The sequence below is a fragment of the Amphiura filiformis genome, chromosome 8, assembly GCF_039555335.1.
Source record: "Amphiura filiformis chromosome 8, Afil_fr2py, whole genome shotgun sequence".
NCBI classification, from domain to species: domain Eukaryota; kingdom Metazoa; phylum Echinodermata; class Ophiuroidea; order Amphilepidida; family Amphiuridae; genus Amphiura; species Amphiura filiformis.
The window spans coordinates 19083798-19098786 of NC_092635.1; the positions used below are offsets into that span (position 1 = coordinate 19083798).

Sequence of the window (14989 nt, forward strand, 5' to 3'; positions counted from 1 at the left end):
GTCAATACATTAGATTAGTGCATGCCAAAAGAGGAAATAATTAGTAATTAGTCTGATGAGGAAAATTAAAAACACTTTGACACTTGAACCAAATTAAAATAAAAGGCTAATACCTGCTTAATGTTTTTTTTTATAGAGGTTGACGAATGTGCTGAAAATATTGACATCTGTGGTGGCGGTGTGTGCAGCAATCTTATTGGATCATACCGATGCGAGTGCCACGAGGGATTCAGGGTTTCTGAGGACTACAGGAGTTGCCTTGGTAAGCCGTGTTTTTTGCAATTTTTCAAGCTATTGTATTAATTAAATAGAAACATCAGCTAGAGTGTAAAGCACAAAAATATTGATTCCCCTTATTGCCATAGGGCCTCTATTAGTATCCCCTTTTGAGCTAGTAACTTCTAGTCTGATGAGAGATATATAAATGATAGATTATTCCATTAATTGATTTCAATTAATTCAGGTAATTGATATTTCATGAATAAGAAAGATCCCAAGCATTGAGGGCTAATTGAAGATCAAACAAATTTGGTAATTACATTATTTCTGTATTTGAATCTGGACATTGCTATTTCTTACTTCTAATGTGTAAATGATGCTGATCATATCATTTCCACCTTTTCAGATGTGAACGAGTGTGAGCTTATGGATGAGATTTGTGGTGCCGGTATTTGCGAGAACACCCGCGGCTCATTCTTCTGTCGATGTGAGATTGGATACTCAGTCAAACCACCATTTACAGGCTGCACAGGTATTTTCAACTAGTAGTTGTATGGTATAGCATGTTTGTATTGAGAACATTTACTGTGTCAGACACAAGTGGACCCATCATTCAGCTCATTAGAATGGCAGATTTGTGATTAATATGGCTAGTCAAATTCAAATTTTCTTCCAACATGTTACTTCCAACATGTTACTTATAATGCCTGCTAAGCATGAAGGATACCAGTAAAGTGCTGTGGACAGAAATAACACAAATCAACATATTTTCCTTCAAAATGAAATAGTTTAGCACATCAATTGGCTAGCAGGGTAGCTAGCTGTTGACACGACGGGGCTGCACATGCCTACATAAATCCCATTTTTTTGACAAACTGAGTGCACCATATTTTTGATGCAATCTGATCATTCAACCAATTCAAAGGAGGCAATCAACTTACCCAGTAACCAACTATTAGCGTGTTTCTATTGAGTCCCCTGCATTTTACCGGTAAAACTGTTCGCCGTCAAATAGCGGTGAAAGGCGGATAACGGTCAGTTTCCATTGCACGTTGTTTACCGGTAAACACTGATGAACAGCGCCAATTGACACACCTTTAAAGTTTGCCGGCGAAAGGTCGTGCACTGGGGTCAATCCCGAGTCAATCGCAGCATTGTGGATTTTAATATTGTAGTATTTTCTTAATTGTTTGGCTAAAATGAGGTAGCAAACATCATGAACATGAGAAAAGAAGACTGAAGAATAATGTTTTTTTATTAGTGTTTTCATTCGCTTCGTACATCAAATTACGCCATTGGGAAATCCCCTCAGTGATATCGACGTGAGTACTCAGTATTGTTGCGCATAAAAAAAAAATAGGTCTTGGAATTTCATCTTTCACAGTTTAATTTCAGTTAATTCTTTTTAGCGAATAGTAATTTAACATTGACAACATAATATTAAATTCATGAAATCTTTCTAATTTTCTGAAGCACACACGCCCGGATCCGAGTTGATTTCTATTTTTTTTTAGCATGCACAGCTGGATTCATCCGCTGATGTTGTTGTTGTTGTTGTTGTTTTATTTCATGGCTTTTACTAGGGTCATAAATCATAACTCATGTTAAATATTTAGCATAATATGTATAATGCAGGGATAATGCATTATGAATATTTCTTCCATTTACTTTATTTATAGCAAGTGAGTCAAATATTTGTATGTGATTAGGCCTAAGAATTTTTGCGAACGGAATGGTAGGAGCTAGCTCATGGTGCAGAGGTCAATTTCGCGACTCAACTTCCGTTTTCTTCCCTGTATGCGCATTCAATCGGAACGGAGTGAGTTTCTATTGACGCTTATCGGTAAGCGTCCCCCGCTTATTTTCCTTCCTCAAGAAGGAAAACGTTACCGGTAAAAACTCGCCCTGTTTACCGGTAAATAGCGGGAAGGTCAGTTTCTATTGAGCAGAAATAATCCCTTTACCGTCTTTTTACCGGTAAACGGTCCCAATAGAAACACGCCTTATGTTATCGCTGAAATCCTTACACTCTCAGCATACATGCGCCTTACAAAGTTACAAGCTTTTTTTAATAACAATTGCTGCGGTATTTTTCCCCTTCCTATTTGTGCCTATATCAATATTACTGTGGTTGCCTTCGGATGGTTGCATCACATTTAAAGAATCAGTAAATTCATATCAAATCATCATCATTGATTGACATCAGAGATGATATCTTAGCCTTCCCAGAATCCTTTGCAATATGACACATCACCTCATTTTATTTAATGACACTCCCATTACATTGTACAGGTTCCCTTTGTTTTCAATTTGAGAATAGACTGGCTAAACATGGGTCGATAGTCAAGAAATAAACATAAGATCTGGATGTACTGTGTTCATTGAGGTATTTTGCTCACTATCGACCTAAGTTGCGCCAGATAGCAAATTAGTACAGAAAATTGAAATTGGAGAAATGCATTGTGGGAAGTGTGAGATATCTTCTCTGGATTGACATGACCATTTCTATTCCATTCCTACCAGATGATGATGAGTGTACGCTTGGTATCCATAACTGCGCTATCAACTCTCAGTGTATGAACACACGAGGATCCTTTATGTGCAAGTGTATGCCCGGATTCTTTGCCAATTTAGACCAGTGCTTGGGTGAGTAGACAGTAGTACAGTTTGGTATTGCTGCTGTAGGTATTGTTATCAGTAGAGTAAGGTTTTCTCATACATACATACAAGGATATTTATAAAGCATCTTTTGACCAAAGGAATACAAAGAGCTAAGAGAAACCAAGAGTGAGAAAAACAGCAAAAAAGAGAACGAGGAGACAACCACCTAATTTGGGAAGAGGTAACTTTTCAGAGATTTTTTTAAAGAGGTTGTTGTTGTAATGCCTCTAGTCATGACAGGGAGACTGTTCCATAGGCGAGGAGCAGAGCCCTATCACCAGTTGGAGTATGCAGTGTGGGTCTTTGCTCTTTGGAACATGAAGACTTGGGACTGGAAGGAGTAAGCAGACGACTTGTAAATGGGTAGAAGGGATGAAATATAGTGTGGAGTGAGAGATGTTGTTCAGGGATTTATTTCTTGCTATGTTGTTTTGATTGAGTGCTAAGATTATTTGAAATGGCGCTATATAAAAGCCTATTGTATGTGTGTATGTATGTATGATTTGAAAGTGTGGACAAGGGTCAGAATTGGATATGTTGTGCCACTGGAAGACAGTGGAGCTTTTTCAAAAGAGGAGAATAATGACTGTATTTGTTCAGAGAGGAGATTAAAAATTTAATCGTGAAATCTTCTATTAATTACTTATTTCTGAATTCTAGAATGCAGTGGACAACCTGAAAATAAAGTGCTGTATGAATGATGAATGAATTTGAATGATGGAAACTAAAGCAGTGCTGTTGTTGAATATTGTGGTCCTAATCTGTGCATAGGAAAGATCTAACATTCACAACCAACCGAACATAGGAATGATGTCAAAGTTGGGGTAGTGAAGTTTGCAAACTTACTATGGGTTTATAATTGGATATGTTCTGAATTTCTGATTTTTTTTTCAAGTATAGAAGTGGAATTACCGTAACCACTCTGGTATAAGCCCACCCCCCTAGATGGGCAATTTAACTTCAAAAATGGGGGTGGGCTTATAACCAGGGAGGGGCTAGTAGTTGAATTTAAAAATAAGAAAAATCTTCCCCATTTGTACATGTGCCCAATGTATCAGTATTTTCTATCATCTTTGTCAATTTTTTAAAAATTTTAAGTATGGAATGTTAATTTTTAACTGATATTTTTAAATACTTGTTCTTAAATGTGAAAGAAAGCATTGATATGATTTAAAAACTTAGCCAAAATGACTACTGGGCTTATAACCGAGTGCACCCTTGTTCCCTGAATGGTTTAAAAAATAGGGGGTGGGCTTATAGCCGAAGGTGTGCTTATACCCGAGTGGTTACGGTATTATCAAACTTGTGACTATGATCTGGTGATTATGGTATATCAAATCTATTTATTTACAGTTGATAAGGAATCAATCAAAATTGATTTCTACAAACTATTCTATAAAGTGTTAAGGTAAAGTAACCAAATTTGGTTGTATATGCTGCTTTGATACTTCTTATTAATGAACTATAGACTAATTAATCAGAATTAATCGTAAAATTGGTCAATACATAACATACACAGATTAAATGTTATCACAATTAAAAACAAGTCAGATAACTGATATTTCATGAATAAGAAAGATCGACCAAGCATCGAGGGCTACATACAACTAGATGTAATTCAGACTCTGAACTCATCATATACAGACATACAAATATTTTCAATATATTTTACTTCTTCTATTCTTCAGATGTTGATGAGTGTGATAGTGCTGTTGATGATTGTCATGAGGATGCACTGTGTATCAACTCTGAAGGATCATACACATGTAATTGTAAATATGGCTTTACCGGGGATGGACGTACATGTACAGGTAAGAACATCACATAATTGCTTGAATGCCCTCCAGAGGATGTTTTTAGACATTCCCATAACCCAATGGGGTTTCTGACCTTGGTATGTCTGAAATTGTACACATGTGGCACAGTTGACCATACCTTGCATTCGGATTGTGTACAAATATCTGGTATTTTCATCCTTTTATTTAACATTCAAAACATTTTATGAATAAAATTAATGCAGTGAGACAATATGAATGTTATCTATAAGAAAATCAAGTTTAATTTGATAAGTCTCGACTATTAACTTATTGGCTGCAATTTTAAAATCACCATTTTATGTGTGTGGTAATGGGGACTTTGCCTTTGAAATTAGGCTATATTGATCAAATTTCCCAATCATAGTGCATTGTAGGAATGCCTTTAAGCCTCCTCTGCATGCCCTCATTTGGTCTTGTTGGGTTTCAAATATTCATCCATCTCATTTTTCCACAAAGTTTGTCTCTCCTATCCTGTACAAAAGTATAGAGTAATCTGATTGTTAGGATTTCAAACTTTCTCATTGATGTAATCAAACTCCTGTGACATTTCCCATTGTCAAATTCTAACAAATTTGCATACAACATAAGAGGATAGCTTTGATCCATTTTATAATGAGACACCAACATAATTGGGAAGACCACTTGGCAATCTATTGTGTGTAGGGGTGTATGTGGGGGGTGGGGGTGGGGGGGGGTTGGACGGATACATTCAAATTGTAGATGTGTGCATATTATACACATACCAACTCTGGAGTCTTAGCGCACCATGGATCTTCATGGTTGGAGATCAATTTAAAAACCAGAGTATTAAGTCATAACACCTCCAGTTTGTGATGCCAACACTTCAAAAGTAAGTCAATTGTACACAGATATCTCTGTGAAAAACTCTACGGTTTAGAATGTGTGTGAGTGAAACTCCACAATTGGAAATTCACCACTTGGGAGTATACAGGGGTGGGTGTATGTGTGTCAAAAATGTTAACCCTCATAATATTAATGGTCATATCTCTGCTTCTAACAAACTTATGCCAACCAAACCTGGCAATGAATATCTTTGGGTAGGAGGGCATCAGGTGAGTGGAGATATTTGAGGTCAAAGGTCATCTAGGAGTCAAATGAGGCTACAAGGGGTCAAATTTTAAAATTGTTCGTTGGACTCAAAGTTGGTGGACATAAACCAGAGAAGGAGGGGAACATGTTAAAAATCAAGCGGAGGTAATTTGAGGTCGAAGGTCATTAATATCGTTGGGTAGGAGGGCATCAGTTGACTGGAGATATTTGAGGTCAAAGGTCATCTAGGATTCAAATGAGGCTAGAAGGGGTCAAATTTTAAATAGTTCTGATTGGACTCAAAGTTGGTGGTCATAAACCGGAGGAGGAGGGGAACATATTAAAGATCAAGCAGAGATAATTTGAGGTCGAAGGTCATCATCTAGGGGTCAAACTATAAAATTTGTCGGATTGGGCTCAAAGTTTGTGGACATGAACCTGTAGAAGAGGGAAACATCTTAATAAAAGCAGCGCACTGATTAATGATTGCAATGACTGAGAACACAAGAAATTGTAGTTTAAGATTTTTTGGTACCATAATCTTTACAATAATGCAAACAAATACTTGTTTGGTGGTTCAAGCTCCAGAGATGAGTATTGATGAGCTGATTTTAGTATGTGGTATAATGTGTGTCACCTTACTACTTCAACAAGTTGTGTTTTAATATTTGCTGCCTTTTCTTGGGTCCTTAATTTAATAATATTAAATTAAGATGCAAGTATTGAGGTCCCTTTCTCAGTCACAAAATAGGATTCCAAACACAATAGTTGCATATAATGTACAGTGACGTAACTGGGGATTGGGCAACGTGCCCGGGCACTACCACTAGGGGGCACCAAATCAGCCTCACATTAAAAAATATTGAACCTACCATTTGGCATGCATGAGCATGATTGAAATTTCATGTCTTATTATTAAAATACACCCCCGCGTCTAAGATATTCTCGAGTGGGGGTAGGGCACCAATTTTGTTTCTTGCCCCTGGCACTACCAACCCTAGTTACGCCACTGACAATGTATTCAAAATTCCTGGAGATGAGAGGGAAGGAGGGGAAAATGGGAAAAATAAATGATTTATTTAATTTTCAATATCTAATCAATTATGGAGAAACTTTAATACCAGGAACTTTCATTGTATAGCTACTTTTTCATGTGTTTTGATTGTCATGTTTACTTTGTTTTCCCATACAGATATTGATGAATGTATGAATAATGATTTGCTGTGTGTTAATGGACAATGTCTCAACATGCCTGGAGCTTACGAATGTGAATGTGACATGGGATTCTTCCCTAATGAGAGGAAAGACCAATGTGATGGTAGGTATTCTTGAAATTGAATCATGTTAGGTAATTAGGGATGAAATCAAAACTCGACCGCCGGTTCCGTCTGGTTTCTATTGTTCTAAACAATGGAAACCGGACGGAACAGGGGCAGAACCGCCGCTTGTAGTTAGGGGTCAGAACTGCCATGAGAGATAATTCTGTAAAAATCATGTTATCGTTGGGCAGGAAAAACATATGTGATTGGCACTCTGAACATGTTTAAAACAAAACTGCCAAAAGGTTACATTAGTAGGTTTTGCTTAATTCATGTTCAGGGGCCAATGACACATAGGAGGTTTTTTCTGCCCAACGACGATAGTGTCATTTTGTTTTTGTTAAAAAGATAGCAATTAATGAATAGCTTTTTGATATCATAAACATTACTATTGATGTGTAATTTTCTATTAATTGTGATATTGATAAGCGTATTAATTTCTCTAACAATATTATTTTCCAGATATTGATGAGTGTATCAATTTCCCTGACATGTGTGTGTTTGGTGAATGCATCAACATCCCTGGCACATTCAGGTGTGAGTGTGACGAAGGCTACACATTGGATCCACAGGGTGGTAACTGCACTGGTAAGTGATTGAGTTTGAAGTAGATGATATATTGAATTTTAGAAAGTGTAGAAGACTAACAAAAACATTGGTTTTATGTGAAGTGCCTTCGTTGAGCCACATGACTGTGATTAGCAATTGGATCATTCCAAATAAAATCCATATACCTCTATGGAGGACATTACCTTAATCCCACACAGGGATGTAGATTTTAAATGGATTCACCCACTCAGGTAATCCCATTTGAAATTTACACTCCTCATGTGAAAGATTAAGGTGTGTCTTCCATAGGGCTGTGTGGATTTCAACTGGAATAGACCATTCCAGGCAGCTTTGGAGTAGTGCACAATATTATTAACTTCTCATCATTTTTTTTCTTTTTAAACGGTTTATCTAGTTATTGCAATCATGTTATATATATATTTTTGTCTCTCAGATTTGGTTGAGTGTGATCTCCAAGACATTTTCTGTGTCAGTGGTGCATGTACAAACTTCGTCGGAGGCTATGAATGTGAATGCCCACCAGACTTTACACTCACTAAAGATAGCTTAGGTCGTCTCCGATGCTTAGACTTACGTGAGGGCGCTTGTTACAGCAACGTGGCATTGACACCACGAGGAGACACAACAGAGGGAGAATGCACCAACTTAATAAGCGCTAATAAAGAGAGATCCAAATGCTGCTGTGGTGCTGGTAAAGCGTGGGGCATGCCATGTACACCGTGTCCAGTTGTCAACTCCAGTAAGTAGCATTTTGGAAGAAATATGACCTGCTCTCACAAAAGTTGACAAAATAACTTTCTGAGATATTCCAGATTTGAAAGTCTTATTTTGTACCCTTTAAAATCATACCAAACATGATAGGATGGCTCCTTGCTTTGGTCTTCAAAAATCAGTCATTCTTCCAGAATTTCTTTTGTTTTTTCATATTTGAGGGTTAACATTTTAAACACACAAACACACTCTCATTTATACTCCCTAATTTTGAATTTTATTATGTTTAATGGACTGCATCTTCTATAGCGCTCAGGCAACTTTTTAGTCATTATGTGGGAGCAGGTCACACATATTGTCATGGTTTTCCTATAACTGAATGGGCAAGTCATAAGAGGTATCTAATGAACAAGTGGCAGCATGAAGTAAGTGTACTTTCCTCATTCAGAGATGCCAATCTTCCGATTTTAATCGGAATTTCGATTTTTTTGTATTTTTCCAAAAAAAATCAGATTTTCTAAAAAAAAAAAATTAAAAAAAATTTTAATTTTCAAAAAATATTTTTGGCCAAAAAGCAAGTTATAGACTTCTAAATTACTTGTTATTCAAGGTTGAAACCATAGAAATACTACTATTTAAAAAAAAAAAAAAAAATTGCCAATTTTATTTTACAAAGTTGGATAAAGTTGTACATTTTGAGTACTTTTGCTTCTATTGAACAGTCAGGAACACATTGAATTAATATACATTGCTAGCTGTTCAGTAGAAGTAAAAGTAATTAAAATGTACAACTTTATCCAACTTTGTAAAATAAAATTGGCAATTTTTTTTTTTGAAGTAGCAGTATTTCTATGGTTTCCAACATTAAATAACAAGTAATTTAGGGCATATAACTTGCTTTTTTGGCCAAAAATATTTTTTGAAAATTTAACAAAAAAATAGGGGGTGGGGGTCAAAAATTTGATGAATCATCATTTTATATTACGCATTATATATATCCATTTCAGCCATGTAGGCCATGTTATTAGGCCAAAAAATACTTTGGAAAATGGTCTCTCATGTACAAAAGTATAGGAAACTGAACATTTAAAACCACTTTTTTGGGATGAAGGAAGCATTTTTTCAAAAAGTCTAAAACTGGTTTTTATGTTAAAAATGGCCTTTTGGGGTGCTAATTCTGCTAAAATTGCCTGGGCTTAGGTACCTAATTTGCATATTTTATGGTATAATTTTCAGAAAACAAGCCTTGAAGAATATTACATGTATAATAGATAGTCTTCAATACAATCTAGGCTTGTTTTCTCAAAATAACCTTATTTTTTAATCCATTTGAATGTAATTTTACCCTCAGAAATGGTGTCTCCTGCAGTGTAAAATGTGTAGAAACCCTCTGGCTTTGGGGGGCTTCGCCACCTCAACCCCCACCGGGCTTTGCCCCTGATTCCCACCAGGGCCCTTGCGGCCCCTGGACCCCCGGCAGGTGGCGAGACTTCGATCGCTCGCTCCCCTACGCTTGCAAATTTCAGATTTTTTTTCATAACCCATTGGCATCTCTGCTCATTACACTACAAGTTCGGCTAAGACACAAAGTGTCACAACATGACGCCTAGTATAAGCATCTTTGGGATGGTAAAAGCTATCAAATGCCATGTAATTATTCTTGTCAACAGTGCGGCTGATGGTAAACATATTAAATGATTATCAACTTCAGAACTATCTTTCTACAAGATTGGAGCATTTTCAATTTTTTACCCCTCTATGACCATCCGGCAACAGGAGACATTGGGTCTTATACTTCATGTGTGGAAACTCTCATGCTTCTGCACAATGCTTCAGGTTTATGTGGCCTAAACTGAGAAAAAGGAAATGCACATTACTCAACTTTTGGTCAATTATGTCCCGGTATTTCGAGCGGTATGGTGAAGTGATAATGGTAAATTTTATATTTTCACCTGGTAGTGCCTTTTCTTATACTAGCAAACTCATCATTGTTATTGAATTAGTTTCTCATATGAAATATGTTTATGTCTTACACCTTATTTGTTATTATCTTTTGCAGCGGAGTGGGAGAGGCTTTGTCCAGAGGGAGGTGGAAGGGACCCTGGTGAGATCAACACAGGTAATGCAGGAGTGACAAGTTATTTCTATGTTAGTGTGTATATGTATATAATTATAGTGCCTTTCTCATAGACCCAAATGAAAGTTATTTTGTCTATTCTATTTGAAAACCATACTCCCTCTGTGTAAGACTGTAGCTAAATCTTCTACAGGGGTAGTGTGGATTTCAAGTGGAATAGCCCATTCCAAAGTGACTAAATATTTTGCTGCGACAAGTTACTGGTGACTTATTAATGGCAGTCACATAATTCACAGAATGAGCTGAAGTCGCATTATTTTATGATAGGGGCAAGCAGTGACATCTCTTGATTTAGATCTGGATCCAAAGATAAAATGTAGAAAACCTTCTTGAAAGCACTCTACTGCCATCTTGAGTTGTGTCTAAGTATTCTATGTTTTCCTTATGCTATGTGACAAACAGATATGCCCTCTTTTATGCTTTTATGCTTTGTTCAGATTTGATAAAGTGTGTTTTTAGTCAGTGTGGTAACCTGTATAAGCTTCCTTTTTTAGCACCAATAATGTAATTATTACTTCTCTTTCCTGTTTAGATGCAAAATATTTCAAATGTGCAAATAAAGCTTTTTAGCTTGTTTGTTTGTTCATATATTTACTTGGTTTTTTGTTTGTTTTTGATTTTAATAATTCTTCCATCCATTTCCTCCGGAGATAAATCCATGAATATTTTGTGTTTTCAATTGACCAGATATTGATGAATGTGAGGAATATGAATACCTATGTCGTGGTGGCATCTGTGTTAACTTCTTTGGTGGATACCAATGTGAATGTGAAGATGGATATGTATATGATGAAGATGAGAGGGAATGCAGAGGTAAGATAGCACAGCAATTATAATGATTTATTACGCAAGGAACTTATACTGTGTAACAATTAGTGGGTTTTTAGCGGGTTCGCCGTCGGACAAGTTTAGAACTTTCAAGCTTTCGTCAGAAGTAGCTCTGACTTCTTCAGGACAAAGTACCTAAAAATGAGACATGTAGGCCGCCCCTTGTCTACTGATGGCTTTGAAAAGAGCCGTTCACTGAAGATTGCCCCTGATCTCACCTATATGCTAAATTTAAAGGTTATTCTGTCAAAGTGGACTCTATATGTGCGTGTTGGCATTTTAGAGAAATTCATGCTTAAACAAATGTTATTATATGGTAAAAGTTTATATTTGTGTGTTATTGTAATATGAAAAACGCATAACAGGATTGATATTTTGCACATGGGCTTGAAATATTGTTTTACTGCCATTTTATTATACATTTATGATTAAAATATTCTTTTTCAAGGTAATTAACATTATCTTGGGAGTTAACATAAAGTCACACGTTTTGTAGGATTTTGTGGAAATGTCCAGTTTTAAATCCATATGGCTCTATTAATTTTAGTGTAATTTAGTGATAAAGTGACAAATAAATACATTTTCTGTGAACCAATCATGAGAATTAAATGTTTTTGTTTTTGTGTCTTGATTTTATTTGATTCTAGATATCGATGAATGTCTAACAAGCCCATATATCTGTGGAGCAGGAACATGTGTGAATGAAATAGGCAACTATACATGTGCATGCCCGGAAGGCTATTTGCTTATGAACATGTACCTTGGACGAAATTGCATGGGTAAGTCAGCAATGGCACCGTGTTGAAGGAAAATAGCTTGATTCTTGCTTGCTTTCCTTGTAGAAAGTTGTTAAGAATTAAATTTAATGTCAATTTCTTGATGATATTTGATGATGCAAACAGCTTAATATACAACTTACCGTGAAGTCTGTTTCACTATTTGATCTTCATCAATAAGTAATAGGATTATGTGAGAATTCTTGTTAAATCTGGTTGCCTGAATTCATGTTCAGTTTCAGAGAGAACTCCATGCAATCTTCATGCTAACAAGTGCTCAAAACACATTATGTTGAGGATATTTGCACAGTCTGTGGAATGTTCTTTCTCTCCAGAAAACACAAAGAGCTTCAATCTTGAATCGTTAACATTATTGTCTTGGAAGTATAGTCTTTAACCTCTTAAATCTCTTTTGCCACCATACTCAGATATGCGTCAGCTGAATTGCTTCCGTGACTTCGCTCCATCTGAAAGGAATGACAGTTTCCCAACATGCAGTAATGAGATACCATTTAATACCACACAGACACAGTGTTGTTGTGGTGCTTTTGATGCCAAGGCATGGGGTGAGCCGTGTTCTGCTTGCCCAGCACTCAATACAGGTTAGTGGACTTGACAATCAATTATAACTCTGTACTATTTTGTTTCCTCTTACCTTAATGCTCTGCATGCTAGCCATGCGCTTCAGTGGAAAAAGGTTTAAGTTTTGAAATATTTTCTCAAAATATCAAGAGCTATCTTAAGAACTACTGAATCAATACTAGGCTTGTTTGTACTCATTTTAATGCATTTTTCATGCTGATTCCAAATATGGTCATGAAAATTTACATTTCTGAAATTTTTGAATTAAAAAAAAAAATTTGTAACTTGTCGTCTGCAGTCTACACCCGCTTGAAGAGAGTTAAGAATTGTTAAATTTCACTTCTGCAAAAACAAAATGGTTTTCATCGGCCTGATTCAAACTCAGATCTGTTACAGAGGTGTTTAAGTGAAAACAGGGGCGTAGCAAGCGGGGGGACAGGGTGGACAAAGTCCATGGGCTCCGAGAGTTCTGGGGCCCCGAGCACAAAAACAAAAATTAAATAAGGGCTGATAATGGAGAGCAGGGCCGGATTTATCATTGGGCCAGATGGGCCCGGGTCGAGGGCCCCCAAAATTGCCCCATGCATCTTTCTTGTAACCCCAATAACAAGTTTTTTGGCTAAAATAGGGCAAAATTGTAAAATTTTCCGTGCTTATTACGCATTCAAATATAGCAAAATTCATGTTAATCTGGGGCTAAAATTATCTGAAATTGAATTTTTTTTTGTGCTTTGCGCGCAAATGTCCTAGTAACATTGGAACAAAATATGTTAGTCCCCCTCTATAGTATACGTAAACCAAAACTTGGCCACTGACTTGAGTGTACATGCCTTCCTCGGCATGTGAGTTTGGGGCCTGAAATTTTGGCCTGGCCCAGGGCCCCCATAAGGTAAATCCTGCCCTGGTTAAAAGGGCCCGTACTGCTCCTTGTCTATAGGCCCCTAATGCTCTTTACGCCCCTGAGTGAAAGATTTAGCAGAAGTACCATATCCTTTGTCCATTTACCATCAAGGGTGATTAACAGTAATTTTTGGTGGCACTTATTTTTTTATATTCATGTTTACATAATTGCATATGTAAAAATGGTCCAAAGTATGGATTTTATGAGTAGATGGTTACATGTTTAATACATTTGTAGTTGGATCCTGCACATAATGATGGAGGATCATGTGTAGTAAAGTTGCTGGGTTGGTGCTTATAGGGGCATGGGCGTTTAATGGAACGAATACAGTATTTTGTGGGATGTGAAATGTATGCACAGGTGTAAATAGAAGATTGGAGAATGATATGTACTACCCGACTTTAAAAAAAAATCTTATTTGTCAGACACTGTTCTCCCCTGATGCCCAGGGTAGTGTACAGACAGCCAGGTGTTACCCTGATCAGAACTGGCTGTGAGGTCTTTGTCATTCACTGCACCTGCCACAATTCAAATGCAGTAAAGGAGAGAGTCAATAATAATAATAATACATTCATGATATATCCCTCCACTGGGAATTGAACTGGGGAGACCTTAACTGCTGGGACATGCTACCATATGATGAAATGATGGGAGTATATTTTAGCAGTCCACTGCCAGACCTTTTGTAAAAAGATTAAATGGCAATTTTTTTTTGGTGGTGTGATGCTTTTAGATATACATGATAACTGTACACCGTCATGGACAGAAAATGTAATCACAAGTACGATTAAAATAGATTCAGATTCTATAATAAGATATTTTGATTGTGTTATAGAACAAAATCGAGAGCTTTGTGGTGGTGTGGAACCAGGGACAAAGATTGACCCTGAAACTGGATTACCGGTTGGTAAGTATGTTAAACTAGAGTTGCTTATTTGTGCTGATAGCACCTAAATATATTATTTTGTGTGTATAAATCTATGAGAAATGGTAGTACTGTGGTTAAATCACAGGGAAGGAAATCTGAAAATAGTTTCCTTTGCTTTGAAGCGTGGCAATAAAATGAGTGCGATCTCATCACTTCCAATAGAGGGCGCCTTTCAAACTGACAGCCAAAATCAGAAGACATAGGCCAATCTCTGTGACATTCGGCAACAAGTGAAGGCAACAGCTACAATCAGTTTGCATTATAGTGATACATAGTTTTGACCATTATTCATACAAAAATGTCAAAACATTGCTTACAGTGGAGTGACTCTCTAACCCAGCATAAATGGAAGGCAACAATATTTCTTGATAGCATTACACATCTGTTGACCACCTTTCCCCCTCCCACCCCCAAAACCCTCTCCTGCCACCCAAAATGTGGTACCAAATGTTACAAAAGTGTGTTAGCTGAAATTGTGGACAAAAAGACC

General features: G+C 36.8%; 1 protein-coding gene across 3 annotated transcripts in view; it reads left to right on the plus strand.

Moving 5' to 3' along the window:
- Nucleotides 1-14989, plus strand: part of LOC140158755 (fibrillin-2-like) — a 124825-nt gene that overhangs the window by 79665 nt on the left and 30171 nt on the right. For all 3 annotated transcript variants that reach the window (XM_072181959.1, XM_072181960.1, XM_072181961.1), the window contains 12 exons: nt 137-262; nt 626-751; nt 2743-2865; nt 4569-4691; nt 6940-7065; nt 7529-7654; nt 8070-8375; nt 10407-10466; nt 11172-11297; nt 11960-12091; nt 12517-12690; nt 14407-14478. In XM_072181959.1, coding sequence (XP_072038060.1) covers nt 137-262; nt 626-751; nt 2743-2865; nt 4569-4691; nt 6940-7065; nt 7529-7654; nt 8070-8375; nt 10407-10466; nt 11172-11297; nt 11960-12091; nt 12517-12690; nt 14407-14478 — 1620 coding nt within the window. The remainder of the gene's footprint in view (nt 1-136; nt 263-625; nt 752-2742; nt 2866-4568; nt 4692-6939; nt 7066-7528; nt 7655-8069; nt 8376-10406; nt 10467-11171; nt 11298-11959; nt 12092-12516; nt 12691-14406; nt 14479-14989) is intronic.